This window comes from Lissotriton helveticus, chromosome 3_1 (genome assembly GCF_964261635.1).
Source record: "Lissotriton helveticus chromosome 3_1, aLisHel1.1, whole genome shotgun sequence".
Lineage (NCBI taxonomy): Eukaryota > Metazoa > Chordata > Amphibia > Caudata > Salamandridae > Lissotriton > Lissotriton helveticus.
Genome location: NC_136061.1, coordinates 1,087,063,640 through 1,087,083,479, shown reverse-complemented (window position 1 = coordinate 1,087,083,479; position 19,840 = coordinate 1,087,063,640). Strand labels below are relative to the sequence as shown.

The window sequence follows — 19,840 nt, the reverse complement described above, 5'->3', positions numbered from 1 at the left end:
CGCACCAGATAATCATTGTAGAAGAGGGTCTGACCAGGAAATAAGAGACCATCGTAGCTTGGTGCCGACCCAACCAAGGCACATGAGAAACAAGATGGCATCTTTGAGTGCACCCAAGGGGAGCAGCAACAAATATGTCCGCTGCTCTTCCTGAATGCGCATGACAGATAAACTGACCCTCAAGAGAGATAGTGGCCCAAGAGGAAGGCGAGATCTTTACAAGCCAGTTCAGCCAGCTGGGCCAAGGGAAAATACCATCATGATAGACCTTGGCCGGAGAAGGGATCCTTTGGCCCAGAGGACAGGTCCGCAGAGGAAGACTGCATCCAGCACAGAGGGGGAGATCCCAAGTGGAACCAGTGGAGGTACCCAATGCTAAAATGCACCCACTACTGCAGAAGTGCACTTCAGGGACCATCTATGTGCCATGGGCCCAGATGGATAAAGAAGGGCAAAGTACAAAATTGCTGCAGTTGTTGGATGGAGCATGTTTTGAGAATAACACAGCAGGAATTTAACCTAGCGATAGGCAATGTCAAAAGTCTGGTAAGCATTGTTTTTGGAAGGCAAACTAACATGGTGTTCACCCAAACTCGCATTCCAGCAATCACGGTGACAAACACCAAACATGTTGGGGCCACATTTAATTCATACAGGCAGCCACGGCCCGTGGAGGGAGTTGCGGTGGGGCAGAGAAGCGGGCGGGGTGGGGCAGTGTGGGGTGTGCTAAAAACTAGCAAATGGATGATCGGAGGTAAGTAAACAATTTCATTAATAAAACGAATTTCGTAGCGTGCCCTAGCGCGCGCTATGAAATTCGTTTTATTGACGTCGCCATTTGGTGTCTGCCCACTCAGTCATCGGTCACATAACTGTGACTAACATGTTAGTTGGCTCCAGTGAGTGAAAAAGAGGAAGACTACGTGTTGGTAGCATGGGCCATTCTGCCAGGATGTGTGGACGGAGCTGTTCCCTGACCTACTTACATTTCAAAGGAGCTGCCTTAGCACAGTCACAAATAACTTCTCACTAACCTTCTGTCACCTCAGACCATCACGGAGCCTGGGCAGGGAGAAAGGAAATTACAGAACCATCTGTGGGTGGAAAACTCCAGACGTTTTTTCCTCTTCGAAGCTTGCACCAGGTATAAAAATAGGACTCTCAGATCCACTCTTCAGTTCACTCATGGACCTGCGGAGGAAACCTAGAAGGTCTCTCTGCACTTCAGAGAACTGCCCTGCTGCTTGAGGCCTGTTTTATACTGCAGAGGACTGCCCTGCAGCTGGAAGCCTGTCTTGAATCCTCAGAGGACTGCCCTGCTGCTGAAGGTCTGCCTTGCTGCTTGAACCCAGGACTACTGGAATGACTTCAAGGGATAGTTAGCTGGCCTCCTATTGTGAGCTATAAGGACACAAAGAGCTCCACAACTTGACCCTATACCTAGATATTACCTGCTGAGATTCCTGCCCTCCATGTGTTGCCCAACCAGTTCTGGACCCTTGGAAGTGGTGCTAAAGGTGCCCAAACTGCCTAAAACCAAAACTTCGGACTTAAGAAATGTTTAGTCAAAAAGTGCCTAGAGAAGCAAGAGGAGACTGTGACCTACCAGCTCACTGAGCCCCCCACAGTAGCTCCCTCTGCATTTTTCTCCGTAGTTGCAAATCTTTTTCAGTGACTCCCCGCCTCATGGACCCCCTCATCGGCTACAGCCTGCAGCTTTGTCCTGCTGGAGATTTTTGACTTCCAAAAAAGAGACTAAGCCAGAACGTAGAAATCATCTCCACGACTTCATCTAGCGGCTCCTCAATGATGATGACTCCTCAGACACACTGGCTGCTTTACCCCGCAGCACTTTATCTTTTCAGCCATTTTGCTTCAAAAATTCTTTTAAGTCAGATGGTGCCTGGGGACCTTACCCAATCCCGCTTGTGAATGCAAGCTGCACTCCATTGTGGTCGCCCATAACTTTATACTTTGCCCTAGTCTTGTGCGACTAGATGTCTGCCGGTGCCACTTTGATATTTTAGGGGCCAGCTTTTCACTATAAACTTAGAGATTCATAATTACAGTTATATTGATTGGATTTTGTTTTGTGTTTGTGTCAAGCAGTTTATACAATTCTATACTATTTTGCTAAATTAGGATTTTTCTTGTGTTGTATTTTCACTCTACTACTGTTTAAGAGCTGAATAAATACTTAGCACTTTGCCTCTAAGTTAAGCCTGAATGCTCTTGTACCAAGCTACCAGAGGGTTAAGAAAAGATAAATTTAGCGATTTTTTGTGGTTCACCCTGGCTGGGCTTGGCATAGTTGCCTAAGAAGGGTCCCCTCCAACCTAAAACCCAATTTCGAACAGCAAATACACAGCAAATATTACAAATTCAGATTTGAAGTAGTTTCTCAAGAGGTTCATGTTTAAATGACACAATGTCTCATCTGGTCTGCATTTCTGCATACACTACTCGTTGCATCTTCACAAAAAACTATTCTTTATGACCAAATATGTAAAACTTGTAAAATCAGCATTGATTCATCTGTACACAAGGATCCATAAAAGCAGAAAAATGTAGGGTGACCATGCAGAAAAGGCAGATTTTATATAGTGCATATCTGTTTAAACATCCTGTAGTGTTTTTCCATATAGAACACTCATTCTCTTACTGTTAAATGTATGGTGATACCATGTGATGAAGCCAGAAGCCTAGACATTTTAATATTGCATACCTCATACTTTGTTATAGGCAGGTAGGAGAAATATTGTGGTTTTATGGGTTAGGTTTACTGGCAGGCAGATTGCTCAAGGTGCCTCTACTGTAAAGTCTTTGGTGTGGATTTAGAGATTTATATGACTATTGCACCCATACCTTACTGTAGGTAAGGACGTTGAAAGAATGTTGAGAAGCTGGCCTGGTATATGATGTCCACTAATGTAAGTGGGCACCTTGCACCAGTCCAGACAACCCTTATGGTGATTTAAGATGTCTCAGACAACCTTAGAAAGCTATCCCAGTGGTAGCTGTGGAGCGCAGCCTTCAGGCTTAGTCTTGAAGGAGTGTAAAGCAGCTTGTTGTACCAGAATGCAATATTAAAGTATGAATTAAATGAAAAAGAACCACACAAGATATTTATAAAAATATGTATTTATTATATAACACTCTCTAGTATGTTACAGTATCTCCTACATGGAGACAGACAGAAAGCACACGATACCTTAGCAAATAAATCACAGTAAAGAGCACTAATACACAGTGTTCTCCGGGGGGGGGACCAAACCATATACTTAAAAAGTGGTATAACAACCATGACTCGAGTCAAGACAATGCCAAGAGGACGAAGAATAGCTTGAGACTCACAGAACAACAAAAGGTAAGTAGATAGGGACCCCACGGAGAACGTATGCAGTGTGTGAACACAACCGCGGGCTCCGTACAAGTCTATGTGCAAGTCACAGTTGGAATGTTAAAGATTTGGGACCCCTCCCAGTGGACCCTAAGAAACCCTGTGGAAGACAGAAGGTTGGAGAGCCACCCCACCCGTGGATACCGTGGTACCCAAGTTGCCTATCCCAGGGAAGCCGGGTGTATTTGTGTGAGTAGTATCGGAAACCGCTGTCGAACCCAATGGAGGACTTCAGGAAAGTGCAGCTGCTGGAAGAGTAGAAATTGTTGTTATATGGGCCCTTAGGGACATTGTCGACATTGCTAAGTTAGCATGAGCTTCGCTGCCATGATGCTGTTTTGGTGCACTTTACTACATGACTTTGTTTTTACAACAATCTGTTTGTGCCTTTCGCATGAGAACGGGCTGCCTTCGCTTTCTCTGCCTTTCCTGGAGTTTAGTCTGAACACAATGTGCAAGGTCGAACAACAATGCCCCTTGTTATTCTGTTCCGGTCAGTCTCTAGCACCTAGACATAACATGCTACACACAGCTGCACTACGAAGACTTGTGTTTTGATATTACGTTGTTGCATGTTGTTTTAACACACTTGGAGAAAGCCGTTCCATGGAGAAGAGCTCTGCTGTTCCTATGATGTAAACCTTACATACAGGCTTTAAGCTATGGGGTCTGCTGTCAAAGCCCCGAGATCGTCCTTCATTTAGTCAAGGGGAGGGTGCTCAGGCCTAAAAGACTTTATTTCCCCAGTCTTTATAAAAACAACTTCTCCCTTTGTATTTTATGGAATTGAAACAATGCTAACTGTGCTGTGTTTATGCATTCTGCTGCTAGTAGTGGCATGTATACTGTATTGTAGAGCACAATAGTTAAAATAAACATTTTGAACTATTTCAGTGCCTATTCTCATTGTGGACAAATACGAGTGAGTGAGCGAAAGAGTATGTCTTGCTCCTGCGATTCCTGAGAGAGTCGGAAGTGTTGTATTCGGGGTTGTCCAATCATTTGTAGCTCCGTGATATTTGTAAGTGAATGAATGAGATACTATAGCTAGTCGGTTTGGGATTTTGGGTACTGATGTGGTAGGTTGGTATACCCCTATTCACTGATGTTCTGTTTTCCTGCGCATAGTTCTGTGTATGTGCAGAATCCCTGCAACATGGCGCCGCCAACATTTGGTCTAGTGCTCATCTGCAAGACGCTTGAGTAGTGCTTGTGCTTGTCCACAATCCCATCACTTTTGTTTCCGGAGACAGCTGTAGTGGTGTAACCTCCTATATTGATGTTTTTATAGGTTCTTTCAAGCTTGAAGTTTTAAAAGGTTTTTCTCTTTATTCTCAACTCGTTATTACACAGCCGTGCTCTGAGTTGTTAATATTCCGCCTCACAGCCGCACCTGCGCTCAAGGCTTATCTAGCTTAATATGGAGTGCCTGACGCAGGAGCGGAGCTTATTTTCATGGTAGAATCAAATCCTGCTTACCACTTCGAGGTGTTTTGTTCTTGGGTCACCTTTCCGGCAGTGGATGGAAATGATGCTTTGTTTCATGAATACACTGCCATGGCCCTTCCTTATGCTTATCAGCCTTATAGGGCTCTTGAGATTCCACTTACAGCTTGGCAACACCAAATTTGGTTTAATGGCGCCCTTCCTCACTCAGTAACACCGGTCCATTTAGGCCCTTTATCTATAGATGAGGCCAAGTGGCCCGTTTTAGCTGGGTATACCCCACAACCACGTTATTTAACTGTTGCAATTGCAGACCTTTGTGTATTACATACACCTTTGATACGCGTACATAGGGCTGTTATACAGTACATAACCCGCAACGTCCAGGTGGGACTACCTGGCGTAGCTGCGCCTCCTGCTGGACTTGGTGGTGTAACTATCAGTTCCGTTATGGTTAATTCAGTAATTGGCAAGCGTCCACAAAATAAGGATGAATTACTTATTGGCTTGCTGAAAAATTTGGACTAGAGGCTGTTTTTCCAAATTCCTCTCCTGTGGCGAAACACAGGATTTTGACTATAATGTCAAGCTACACCATGTGACCGATTCTGAATAGTGTCACACCTGCAGTTTTGTGCAACCAAAAACATTTGATCTACTACCATCATCATCTTCCACTGGTCCTCGTAGGGCTAAGAAAGCGATGGACACTATTATTGATCTTTCACCCGTCCGACCTCTATCTTCTACTATGGATGTTGAGTATATATCATCCTGAGGAGTCCGTGAGTGAGGTGCCAAACAGTCCTGGAGAACATCAAGCGGACTGACACTTCCACCTCTGATTAATCAACCTACGAGTGGCTACCATTGAGATCATGCCAGCCCCTCTTCCGGCTCGTCTTCCTCGACATCCAGTTTGGCAGACACACCAACTAAATTAAGTATTTTTTTCTCTTGGTTCAAAAAGACTTACCTGGTCCCTTCATGGATTCGGTTGCTGCTTATCCTTATTTTCCTCTATATGTCAATTGCATTTGTGATAGTGTTCTTTTTCCTCATCAATGGTCATTACTTGCCAGAACGCTCTGGTGTGGAATCGGTCGATGGAATTCTGGCCCCTCACACATCGTCCCATATCATGAAACAGGGTCAGTCTCATGTTGACATTTCAGCATTCTCGGTCGCAGATGGCATAGTTTGGGACAAAGTAGCATACAAAATTCACGGCCCGACTGAGGTACCTAGGGTACCATGCATGTTTTGCGTCTCTTTAGGAGATGTGGTGACACAGGACATACATTCTGATAATTGGGATGTGCAAGCAGTACATGCATTGTTTTCAGATTTAAAATATTATGCTGATTTAGATGCTGAGGATTTGTATTTAAATTCCGCCAATTATGGGGATTTATTTTGCTATCAAAATTCTGGGCATCATTTGTAACATAAAACAAACACAATAAGACCTGTTTTTAATCACACACATTGGGAACATTGTCCTACTCCCATAGAGGGAAGTTCTAAAACTCTTAGGGATAAGTTTGCTTATTTTACAGATTATGACATATGTAATCTGGAATCCTATTACTTTAAATGTTGGCCATCTTCACAATCCAAATTTATGTTAATCCACACTAAATTGATTTATGCCAATTGGTTTGGAAATAAATTGGCTACGCAGGGTTATAATCATTAGAAAGATGCTGTCAATTTTCAAAATCCATCTGGGGCACGAAGCCTTGGCAGGTTCAGGGAACTGAAGCTTTACATCATGCCTGCCGGATCCCAGCTCAAATTTTGTTTTTAAATGATACAGTGTACCAAAGAACTTGTTTTGGCCTGGCAACTGTCAAAACTTTAAATACTCCCTCCATTCCTCTTTAGCGGACTATGATTGGCGCACTCACACAAATGATACCATCGAGGCATTACAAGTGTTGTTTCGAAATGACACTTTCAATGTCTCTGAAGTTGATTCTTCTAGGTGGTTGGTGTGGCAAACTAATACTAATGCATGTCAAATGCGTTTTTATAAAGATACGCCCGGTTTCATTCAGACTATACCTGATCCTCGATATACCGTTATACATTCGGTAACCACATATTCGGTGGGTAAGTTATGCCAACAATGGTTGGAACATTCTATATTGACATCAGTGAAGCAACATCTTTCTCCGCTGTCACATGACATCAATCTGGCTGATTTTAGCTTAGGGCCCAGGAATCCTAGAGCTAAGCAATTTATTTATGCAACTTAGAATGAAATTTTAAAACTTTCGCAGATTGAAGCTGCTTTTCGTCTGCGCCAAACTGGTCAAGCCAATTTAGAAAAGGTCCTTGCCGTAGTAGACAACAGCATTAACACACTTTCCTCACACATTTATACGTTAGACAATATTGTAGCATCCGTTATTGATATTGTTCAAAGTGATGTTTCTGTGTTATATCATGGTTTTAATCAGTTAAGATCTGTTATGCAATTTGCTTGTACATTGCAAACTCTTAAAATGGGAAAGTACCTTGGGATTATTTGAATGCCACTGCTTTGTTTTTGCCATTTAATCTGACTGATAACAGCGATTTATGTCCATGAAAGATGCTACATATACACTATTGCATATTGAACAATTAGAGCCCTTGCCGTTCTCGGTGGCGGAAACAGACTCTGCTGTTTGGTTAGTTCATGGGGTTATCTCTCTCCTTGTTTCGCTATTTCAATTAAAATCATGCATGCAACATTTTCCGATTGGCCATTTTGAACCACTTGGTAGTGCTTTTCTACATGAATTGTGGTCCCTACCTTTCACTTACAGATGTCAGAGGGAGGGTAAGGAAGTTTTTCTTATAGGGGAGGACTGTGATTCCACAATAGGACATTCCTTGGTTTGCAATCACGTTAAATTGCATGGCATGTGTAACTTGTCAGTGCCCAATCTTGCTTGTATTTTGAAAGGGACCCCAGTTCTGTCAATAATTCCTGCTTTTACTTTCCTTACGAATGGCAGTTATCTTATTTTGAACAACCAAGACTGCTGTGGTTTACGGGCAGAAGTCCTGTATTTAGTAACGGGTTCTACTTGTTGCTACTTGTTGTAGCAATGTGCTTTTTCCACCCCCACATGGGAGTCTAGACAGTTCAATTTGGCCTTCCATTCTGACTTTGGAAACAGATTTCAACAAGTTGAGCAGGCTCAAACTCTGTTATACCTACAAGAGGTGTCTCTCACTTCAGCCCGAGAGACCTTCGAGTTACAGGTGGCTAGGTCTTCTAGCAAGATACAGTCCCTTTTGAACACTAACCTCCCACAACATTTTAGGGAGCTCATACACCAAATATTTAATGCGTCTGACACAAAAAGCCTTGCACATTTTTTTTGCAAATTCTTTTTATGAATCAAAAAAATCTTGCTGATGAAGACATTACACTATACATAGTATGAGGATTGGCTTACAAATATACATAGCAAATACTGCAATTCAATCCTCCCAGTGGATGTTGAACGTGGGATACAACCATTCAACATGTTCCTTAAAGTGTCTAAAACCCTCAGTTATGTTGGGCACTGACCGGTTCTATGGGTCACCAAGGCGCCCCATATCTTTTCCTATTTACATGGGCATCCTCTGCTCTGATATATTGCCTGCTTAGCCCGCTAGCACCAGTTCAAATCATTTTCCCAGGACTCTACTGTTGGGTCAACACTGGCATCCCACGCCCGGGCGATGTTTCGTTTTGTCACCACTCCTGCCAAGGCAAGCAATGCTGTGGCCCATTTGGGCCATGTTATTTCGTCTGTGACCCTGAGGATAAGCCATTTGGCCTCTACTGAGACCTGCTCCCCCACTATCATTGTCATCACTCAGGCCAGACCCATCCAAAATATTTGAATCTTGGGACAAGCCCACAGTTTATGGAAAAATGTTCCTATCTCACCACAACCCTGAAAAACACTGTACCGACTGACAGTGACCCATACGATATTGTACTGTCTTTGAGGCGTATGACCTGTGCAAAATACAAAGTTGGATCAGCCTAAATCTTGCTCTTACAGCTATGTCTCTGGTGTTCTGCAGGGCCCCTCCCCAATCATCATCCTCATGGAGACCCACATCCGACTCCCAAGTCGCCCGCAAAGGTCCCAGACACTCAGGGGTATTATTTATAAGATTTTTGTATGTGAGGGATATTGCCTTGTCAGTCATTGGGTCAAGGAGATGTCTATCTCAAGTGGTGTGTATGCTGGCAGCGAGTCTCCTGTTTTCAGTTGGCAATGTAGTGCATGTCTCAGCTGTAAGTATCTAAAATGTTTGGATGTGCCCATTTGAAATTCTGTTTGAAGACTGTGAAATGGGTTAATTGTTCCCTTTTTCTAAATGTCTCCTAGGAGATCAATGCCAATACTGCTCATTCCATGGAAGCCCCTCTAGTGCCATACCTCACTCAAAAAATTGCCTTCCCAGAGTAGCGTTTGTTCGGTTAGCCTGGCCTCCCACCTTGTCATTTTAGTCACTTTCCACCATGCCGTAACCACGGTCTGTGTGTGAGTTGGAAGGGACGGAGTCCCATTTTTCCCCATAGAGAGCTGGGAGATAGCTACCCTTGCCCATAGCACACGACTGGTTCCTCAGTCGATGAGAAGACCCATCCATTAATGTTGACTAGCTGTTTTGCCCAATAATATTTTCTCATGTCCTGTCCTGCCAGCCCCCTTCATAGACCCCTCTCTGCAGTTTCTTCAAAGCGATCTTAGGGCAACCTCCCCCCTATCTCAATGAACGCTTTTTGGACTCAACCGCATGGAAGAAAGCTTCTGCGATCTGGAATGGGGTATTCTGTATTAAATATAGTAGGCGAAGAAGAGCCATCATTTTGAATAAGACCACTCTTCCCATAAGAGAAACCGGCAAGCGTCGCCAATGGGCCACATCCCCTTTCAATCTTTCCAGCTGTGAGTGTACGTTTAACTGCATGAACCCCTCTTTCGTTTTAGTAATCCAAATGCCCAGGTATTTAAACAAATCTTTGTGGACCAGCTCTTTTTTTTTATTAAATCTGTTTTTATTGTTTTTTAGTAAACATTTACATGTGCTGCTATTACATCATTTCTGTAACTTGTAGCAACAGTAGATATTGTGCGTCACTGGACATCGGTATATGTGCATACAACAAAGGTGTTTCAGTAGTTGTTTTCAACATAATGTTTTAACACCCGGTCGTTTATAATACAGTGCTGTCCATAACCAATATATCTGAAATATTTGCTTATTTTGCGGAGCATGTTATGCTTAAGAGTCAATTTGGTGCTCATGTGGTAATAACTGTGTATATAGGGTATTGAACTTGGAGTAGGGTTGAATCGGTCACGCAGGTTTGAGTACATGTATAGCTGTATTTATGCCTCCGAAGACGTCCCTTAGCAATACCATTGTCATAGGGTTAGGATGCGCAGGTGTATTGAGATAGTATTGTTTAGCTGTTGGCACATGAGCAGTAGCAAAGGTGCGGTCTATGGGTGCGGGTCGCATGCGCAGTGTTGGTTACTCAGGCCAGGTGTCTGTAGGGACTTGGTTGGCAGGTCTGTGGATTGTTGCAGTGCTGCCAAGATCGCATCACAATTTTCAGCTATAGGTACTTTCCTGAGGGCCACCAGTTCTTCTCGCCTGGTTTGTGGACCACCTCTTTGCACGCCAACATCAGAGCCGGAGGCTCCCCTGTCAGAGTGAATACCAAGGATTTGTCCCAATTTATACGATATCCAGAATACTGGCCAAAAGACTGTATAATAGGGATAAGCCTATGGCAGGTCTGCCGGGGTCTGTGGGCGTACAGCAGGATATCGTTCACGTAGAGGAAGATACATTCTTTCCATCCCCTTCCCACATCGATGCCTCCCACCAAAGGATCTCCCCTTACCCAGGAGGCCAGCAGTTCAAGTGCCTATGCAAACAGCGCCGGCCAGAGCGGGCAGCCCTGCCGCGTGCCCCTATGTAGCCGAAAAACTCTGGATACTGTCCCATTTACCCTGACACGTGCCAGCGGGGCAGTGTACAGAAGCCCAACCCAGTTTTGAAAACCCGGGCCAAATCTCAGTTTGGCAAGGATAGCAAACAAGTAGGACCATTCGATGCTGTTGAATGCCATATGGGCATTGAGCGATAAGAGTGCCGCCTGATCATCTGGTCGTTGCTGTAGCATGTGCATAACCCCATACAACAGCAATTCAACCTAGTGCTCCTATGAGGAATAAATCTGGAGTGGTCTGGGTGGATCAAAGACTGTATCACTGGAATCAGTCTGTTCGGGTTCGCCTTAGCCAGTACATTGGCCTCGAAATTCAGGAGCGAAATTGGTCTCTATGAACTATAGAGATCCTGTGGTTTGCCTTTCTTAAGGATGACAACTATAGTAGCAGTCCTTAAATCAAGAGGCAATTGGCCCTCTGCCCTTCCCTCTTGAAACATTATGAGCATGTGAGGTGCCAGGTATCCCACCACACATTTATATAGCTCTGCAGGGAAGCCGTTTGGACCCGCTGCTCTCCCGGCCTGTAGGTTACGCATGGCACCCTCAATTTCTTCCACAGTGAAGTCTAAGTCAACTACTTCCCAGTCCTCCTCACTAAGCGTTGGCACATTTTTTAAAACATGTGGGATCTGGTCTTGTGACTTCCTTTCAGACGATTTTTGGAGTAATACCGGCTTTTATTCATTCTATTTCTTCCAGCATCTTCTGAGGCTTTCCTTTAGTAATGGCGTTAGGTGCTGGAATCCCGCTCCTCCTGTTCCTGCTGCGTAACGGCTGCTCATCTTGTGGTAATGCACAGACCAAGCCAATTGCAGCTGTACCGTGATCGCATTCAACAAGTCTTTGGATGTTTGCCATTAACAATGCTTGGCGTCAGTTATGGATGAACTTTTTGCTTTGCCTACTTTACTTGCATGCAACCAGTATTTTACTGCCAGAAATACCCTTTTTATTGGGCAATGGATGTATGCCTCTCCAACACATCACGTCCTGTTCCGGATTTTATCCAGTTGATGGGCCCCTTAGAGGCTCATGACCAGGCTTGTTCTGGGGATGGTTGTATGGTGCGTGCGGCTGCACTTGGAGTTCTGGCTGAATGGGATGTCTGAGCGGCTGCGCAGAACATCTTACCACGAAGTTTCATCCAATATCACGCAAGTTGCCCACTTATGCTTTTAGAGGCGTCTGTTTATGAGGAGCACGTTTGTTCCTTTGACTTAATTGGATGACATCCCTTTTTTCTACCAAGGAAAAGGAGGCACTCTTGGAAGGAATTGCATTCTGCGGTTCTCATACCTTGATGGACTTCCCACCTCCTTCATAATAACTTTATTATTCCCGAAACATCTCTATGTCAATTACCACCAATTACATTATTGGAACACATTTTTGTTGTTGAAATTTCGATTTTTTCCAAATTTGTTTTTTTCAAAACAATTGAACGCTGCTTGACTTTTGAACTCTGTTTTAGTCCTTTATCTATGTCCTATGACCTTACCAAGGGGAGGGTCGACATTGCTAAGTTAGCATGAGCTTCGCTGCCATGATGCTGCTTTTGAGCACGTTACTACATGACTTTGTTTTTACAACACTCTGTTTGTGCCTTTCACATGAGAAAGGACTGCTTTCGCATTCTCTGCCTTTCTTGGAGTTTAGTCTGAACATGATGTGCAAGGTTGAACAACAATGCCCCTTGTTATTCTGTTCTGGTCAGTCCCTAGCACTAGACATAACATGCTACACACAGCTGCAGTACTGAAGACTCATGCTTTGATATTAATTTGTTGCATGTTGTTTCAACACACTTGGGGATAGCCGTTCCATGGAGAAGAGCTCTGCTGTGCCTATGATGTAAACCTTAGATACAGACTTTAAGGTATGGGGTCTGCTGTCAAAGCCCAGAGATTATCCTTTTTATAAATTAAACTTCTTCTAGTCAAGGGGAGGGTGGTCAGGCCTAAAAGCCCTTATTTCCACATGACTTCTCTCTTTGTATTCTATGGAATTGTAACAATGCTAACTCTGCTGAGTTTATGCATTTTGCTGCTAGTAGTGGCACATATACTGTATTGTAGAGCATGATAGTGAAAATAAAAATGTTGAACTATTTCAGTGACTCTGCCTATTCTCATTGTGGACAAGTACAAGTGAGTGAGTGAAAGAGTACGTCTTGCTTCCGCGATTCCTGAGAGAGTCGGGAGTGTTGTGTTCTGGGTTGTCTAATCATTTGTAGTTCCGTGATCTTTGTAGGAAAACGAATGAGACACTATAGCTAATCGGTTTGGGATTTTGGGTACTGATGTGGTCGGTTGGTACACCCCTATTCACTGAGTTCCTGTTTTCCTGCATATAATTCTGTGTATGTGAAGAATCCCTGCAATAGTGTCCGGAGGAATCCAAATGTGGATTCTTGAAGAGGAGTACCTGAAAGCAGAAGGGACAGAGTCTAAGTCACTCGGGAGTGAACAGGAGACCTTGGAAGACAGATGCCCTCCGATGTTTGGTGCTGCAGAAAAGATGACAGTGATATTGACTCAGCAGCTGTGAGGACCAGGCGATGCTGATGATGACCAAGACCGGGATACGAGCTGTTCCACGAAGGATGTCGAGTGCAGTGGGATTGGTGTCTGGCGGGAGCACCAACAAGTCTTGGCAAATGCAACCCATGCGGGAAGTCAAGAAGGTGCACTGTTGGGACCAGCAAGGCCCAGGAGACTCACCACAGGACAGGCCCGAGCAATCAGGGGAGCCCAAGGAAAACAAAGGTGACCCTCAAATGGACCCACAGGCCAAAGGCACAGGAGTCGCAAGAGGACATCAAGCAGGTCACCAACATATGCAGGCCACGATGCACACGATGCAGTGTGGCTGAAGATTCTGGTCACTGGAGGTGCTCGTGATTGGGGCTACTTGGAACCCAAAGATCTTCTTGCAAAGATGTCAACAAGCCTTTGCAACTGCAAAGGGATGCAGTAGCCAGGGGTTCGGTTATTGCAACCCCCACAACGACTATTGGCCTCAAACTTGGTGAGAGGGTAGAGCAGGCCTCAGAAGCTGAGGAAAACCACAACCTGTGTTGCAGAGCCCAGTGGGTCCAGAGAAGCTTGGGATATGCAGACCAGTCATCTTCGTTGCGGTGACTGGATATGCTGGGGAGTGACTCCTTCACTCCAAAGGATGATGCTTCACAGGCCTTGGAAGGTTCCTGTATGATGCACAGGCCCAGACGATGCAGCAGACTGGAAGGGAGACAAAGTCAGACCCAAACGAAGTCCAGTGAAGTCCAGAGTGCCCAGACGGTAGCAGTGCAGTGGTTTCAGTTCTGAATCTTATCCCTTGATGAATCTAGGGACCTACACCCAGGCAAGCCCTTAAGTACCCTAAGGAAAGGGTTAGGAAGATTCAGGGGACCTTTCCAGGGTAGGGTCTGGACAGGAGGGAGGTTAATCCCATGTCCTTTGTCCAGTTTCACACCACAGCGGGAGCCAACAGCTCCCAGGACTGGTTTGAACTGGACTATGCACAGGGACTCCAAATGTGCCCTCCATGCAGACTTTCAGGCGCTGGCAAGCGCACCCACCCAGCCCTAATACACTAAATCCTATCTGGGAGACAGTCACACCTCCATGCGATAGGATGCCGATTGTTCTGCCTTCACCTGCTCAAGCTTGGCTCAGCAGCAGGAGGGCAGAAATGTGTGTCTGATCGGCAGCAACCATTTTGTGCTGTCTGGGACTAGAGGGTTAGTACCGGGAACACTGAGAGCCTAACGGAGGGCTCTCCCGGTGCTTGGAATCATACTTTCCACACCGTTTATGGTGTGGGGGTATTATTCCAACAAGTTTGAGACCAAACATGATGGAATTCATTGCAGCCATTTTCGAGATGTCATCGAGCGATTATGCGGTGCCCCTCTATATAGTACATGACCGCTTCACTGACAACCCGGGAGAATGGACTCCATAGGCTGCAGGGGTGTCCTGCTCCTGCTCCTGCTCATGCAGGGGCACCCTCTCACTTAGAACCAAGCACCCTGCCCTCAGGATGGTTAAGGCCTGCTTAGGGGTGACATAGGTTTTAAGTGCAGTGACCCTTAGATCTAGTAAACCTATATCTTTAGTAAGTGGTGCATGCACCAACTTACACAGGCTGCAATTGCAGGCCTGTAGTTCCATTTTGAATGGTCTCTTGTGGGTGGCATAATGCATGCTCCAGCCCATGGGAGACCTCTGGGGTACCTATACCCTGGGTACATGGGTACCATATACCAGGGACTGACAAGGGTACCCCAGTATCCAATCTGGGATGTACCTAGGTACTGAACACAACAGTTTAGGGAGAAAGCAGATAGACTGGGGTCCCGATTAGCAGGATCCCAGCCAAACTAGTCAAAAATAGCATCATATTAAGCAAAAACATGGGAGTAACCATAAAAGCAGATCCTACTTTCCTACAGATGTTCTCATTGTTTTTCCCACTCTGTACATACTTGAACTATTATGCGCAGTATTTTGTATTGTGTGTATTAAAGTGCTTTGTTTTTTTTATATAAAAAGCAATGACTCGACTTTAATGTATTAAGTGGTATTTGTTGCGTTGCTGAGGACTGGGCTTCTAGACCACAGCCCCTCACCCCCCATTATATTTGCCTAGGACTGATCTGCCGAGCTACCCTGAAAGTTAGGTATTAAAAAGGTGTATTTGTTCCTAGCTTGAGGGTCTGAAGTACAAGGGTCTAATTACACCAGAAGTAAAAGAATTCGGTTGTAGTAATTGGGGCCTACCTAATTGCCATGGTGGAGCCACCGATCCCAATTTCGCACAACATATTTATCCATACAGCCTAGTGGACTAGTGGACTAGTGTGGCTCACTGGTTAGAGGTGGCAGACCCGAGAGCAGAAGTCGGCCCGGGACCAGAGTTCAATTCCCGACGCGGCAGGGCCGTGGACCTTGGACAGCGGACTCGATAATTCTTGCTTCGGTGCTTACTCTAATCAGGGGTTCCACTCGGCAACTCTGGGCATTAGCTTGCCTAATCTCCACAACGGCCCCACCAATTCCAGGGATGCCTGGCTCCACCTTGGGGACTCCCAGCAAGGGACCATCCCACAGGGAAAGCCAGGACGGGTTCCCCAGAGTTATACAGCGCCAGGAGACCTATGGACGGGTAGGAGTGCGTTTTACAAGCTCAAAAACATTTACAACATTTACATTGGTGAGTTTGCAGAACGATACAAATCGATAATGTCGCCAATGGCAATTAAAAAAACTGTTACCTTGATTCAAACTGTATTTTCTCAAAAGATCCATCTAAAAAACTTACATTTATTTAAAACAGTTTGGAAGGATTTTACCAGGATCCGAAAATTATCATAAATAATGTACTCACCTTTTCTTTTTCAACGGAGTATATGTTCTTCCTGGGCCATGGAATGGGTGTTCATGCATGGCAAATCCCCGAAAATTTGGGAGAAACCATACATGTTCTTGTGTAAGGGTATTTTACATACTGTTTCTCAGCCAATGCTCAATCTGGAACCAAGGGCAGGAGTAAATCCATTTCAATTGTAGAAACCGCAAAAAAGCAACCCTACAATTGGTGGTTTATTAGGGGGTGGGATTTCTACTCGGGAAATTATTTTCACTGCAGAGAAAAGAAAGGTTACTAAGTGCAGTTGTTCTAATGTGAGACATTTCCCTAATATTGACCTGGAAAACTCCTAGGAATCTGCTACTGTAAAACTTTTTGCGACTTCCCAAAAGTTCAGATATTTGCTCTAAATTTAGTAGGAAACAGATGTTTTTTTTTTATAACGCACACCTTTAGTTTGCACCCTTAGCAGCAGTTAAAAAGACGCTCACCTGTCAGTGTAGAAGAGGCCACTCTAACTGGATGTGTACATGAGCAGCCAGCCGCTAATGCGTCTCTCAGGGCCCTTGGAGATTATGTCTGGTCTAGGAAACCCCGACACACACTCATAGGTCATCTTTATCTACCGCTCGATGACTGTCTGCTGCCTTTTGCCCTGAATAGGCTGTGCAGGTGAAGATGCATTGTCATGTAATTTCCGAGAAGCACAGAGCCGGCGGGCTTTTGGTTCACACAGGATCCAGACGCACATTGTGCCTCTGATGCACCCTCTACGATAAAAAAGGCTACATTTGACTTTTAAAGAAACAATGCTCCCTAATTATTGGTGATGCTTTTAACATAACTAGCTACCCGAAGGTGTCACTTGACTACCTATACATATTGTATGTAATAAACTGCCTCCTGCATTAAATTGGTTCTCTGTCCTCTCAAGCAGAGGTTAATTAGTGAGAAAGTAGGTGTCAGGGTCCCCGTCAACAGGTCACTGCAACTTGCACCACCCATTGTCCCTGCCAGCATTGTCAACGACAGCACCAATACAGCTACTAACCATCGCACTCCTACAAGTGTGACAGTTAAGACTATTCCAGATCCCTAGCTATAAGAGTGGCTTGGCTGGCAGACATTAGTCTTTGTAATGTATTTTAAACTAATAAACTGTTGTTGTGCTTATATCTAAATAAGAAAAAAGAAGTGTCACCATGTGGCAGACTGTCATATGTGCCGGTGTTGACAATTAAGTGCCAGTGCCAAGCACCGGAAAACACCGTCTCAAATTAAGCACTGCTATCAAGACATCTATAAGTAAACGGTTTTAAAAAGCCTGTTGTAATTTATGAGGGGGTTTGGTAATAAGAAGAACTAACACTATACCATAATGACAATACAGTGAAGTGCCAGTACATTAAATCTGTGGCTCCATAGCTTTTTCTCTTGCTTTGTTTTCAGGCTTTTTTGACACAGAGCCAGCTTTTTTTGCATTTGTGCATATCATTTGGCAACATGGTTTTGCATCAACTGGTCCTAGTTGTAAAAAATTTTAAAAAACTGAAATTGGATAAAACTGACAAATGTTTACCTTGGAACGTTCATCCCTCAGATTAAATGTAAGTTCTAGATTTGTAAGAAACTGGTCTGCAAATTCAGGATACATATCCAAAACTTCCAACAGGTCTTCTCGTTGAATCTTGTGAAGGTCGCAATAGGTTAGTGCTCTTACATCTGCATTTGATTTCCCAGGTTTTGCATAAAGATGAACCATCTCTCCAAAAATGTCATTTTTTCCTATAAAAGAAGACCATCAAGAACATTATAACAAGACATGCTTCATATTACCTATAATAGAGAATTCTGCACATTTGTAATGCAGTCATTTATTCTTTACCAGAGTTTTGTTCAAATGTAAATAATAACGTTCTTCTTACAAGCAGCTTTATTAAGTGCTAATGTTACTTATAAGTGATGTAGATACAATGCATACTGGTCGCCAATGTAATGGTACTTAATTTAATGACCACAAATGGATGAAAAGCTGATTCTGACTTACGAAGATTCCAATTCATGACCTGCACATCACTATCTCCTTCCGCTCACTGATCCAGCCTGTAAACGTATGCCAATGGAATTTATCATCCCAATCATTATTTTTTTTTATTATTAGGTAATATGACACTATTTGCAGTCACAGCCGGCATGACTCGCGGGTGGGGAGGGCGGTGAGGCGTCGCGCTGGGAGGGGGTCGCGTGGTGGTGGAGCTTTAGTTTTAATTATAGCAAAACAATAACTCCCTTGAACGGCCCTATCCGGTCACGCATCGTATCTGCTTCTCTACTCTTTGCAGGGAGCAGGCAGCCTCCCTCTCCTCTTCTAAGCCAATCACAATGCATGGCGACTGCGCCCAGCCAGGTGCCTATGGGGAGACCGTTTTCTCCATGTAGGCTGCATGTAGGTTTGTTCAGTCCCAGAGGGCTGACCAAACAGTCAGGGCCCGCAACATTGGGCTAGCCACTCCTCCCTTGCCCTGTTGAAAGACCGCCCATCCGCCTGCCCACAACCAAACCCTTCTGCTTTCTCGCAGTGTGAGAAGCAGTAACATAAAATGGTATTTACACCATTTTATGTTCCTGCTTCTCGCATTGTGAGAAAGCAGTGGGGTGACGCTCCTCCACCCACATGGAGGAGCCGTCCCTGACTATTTGTTAGTATCTTGCTTCACACTGTGAAGGAAGATCGAGTTTTTCCATGCAGACACAGAAACCTCTATGCTTTGTGTAGTGGTACCTTTATATGGACAGCGATTCAGTGTAGGTGAAGAGAAAATATATTGTGCCATGAGACTGATTTTTTTGTGCATGTTTTGCCTTTTTGATTGGAGCAGAGGGATGAGAAGTTAAGTAAAATTGTGTTTATCAGGAAATAGAAATGGAGAGTAGTGCTGTTAAGGAGAGTGAAGGTGAATTAGTGATTCAAATTAGCATCAATGTAGGTAGCAGGGACATGATGCATAGCAATAGCTTGACAAGGGTGGTGTCCTATCATACAATTTGATATATTTTTATCCTGTAATATTTCATTTATTTTCTTTACATTTGGTCCCTGCTTTTCTATCCTTCATCTGATCCAAAAATGATTCATTATATGTGTAGAGCCCACTTGCATGGACGTAATTAGTTCAGCTTATATATTACAATATTTACATGTAATTGAACCTGTTTTTTTTCCAAAGTACCTTCATTTTACTAAGTGCTAAAATATTTTTTTCATGGTAAAAGGTAGTTAATCACGGCAGGATATTTTAAGATACCCAAACAACTAGGGACAGTAGAAATGGCGAAAGTGGGTGATGGACCAAAAAGTATTAGAAAAAATGCTTTGTAAAATAATGTATACTAATGAAACATTTACCAATCCATCTGGTCATATTTTCTGGAGTTATACTTTAATAAGTCTCTATGTTGATATGATTCTATGTATTCTCCTTTTTTTTGTATGATATACGTGTTCTGTTTTATCTATTGCTCCCACCTCTTATATTCTTATTACAATTAGCTGGAAGGTGATTCATTGCTTTTTTCATTTGATTCTGATACAT

The 19,840-nt window shown here is 44.0% G+C and overlaps 1 protein-coding gene across 3 annotated transcripts in view; it reads right to left on the bottom strand.

The window, feature by feature from the left end:
- KCNH7 (potassium voltage-gated channel subfamily H member 7) overlaps positions 1–19,840 on the bottom strand; it is a 1,437,897-nt gene that overhangs the window by 107,107 nt on the left and 1,310,950 nt on the right. For all 3 annotated transcript variants that reach the window (XM_078681650.1, XM_078681648.1, XM_078681649.1), the window contains one exon: positions 17,827–18,032. In XM_078681650.1, the coding sequence (XP_078537776.1) occupies positions 17,827–18,032 (206 nt within the window). The remainder of the gene's footprint in view (positions 1–17,826; positions 18,033–19,840) is intronic.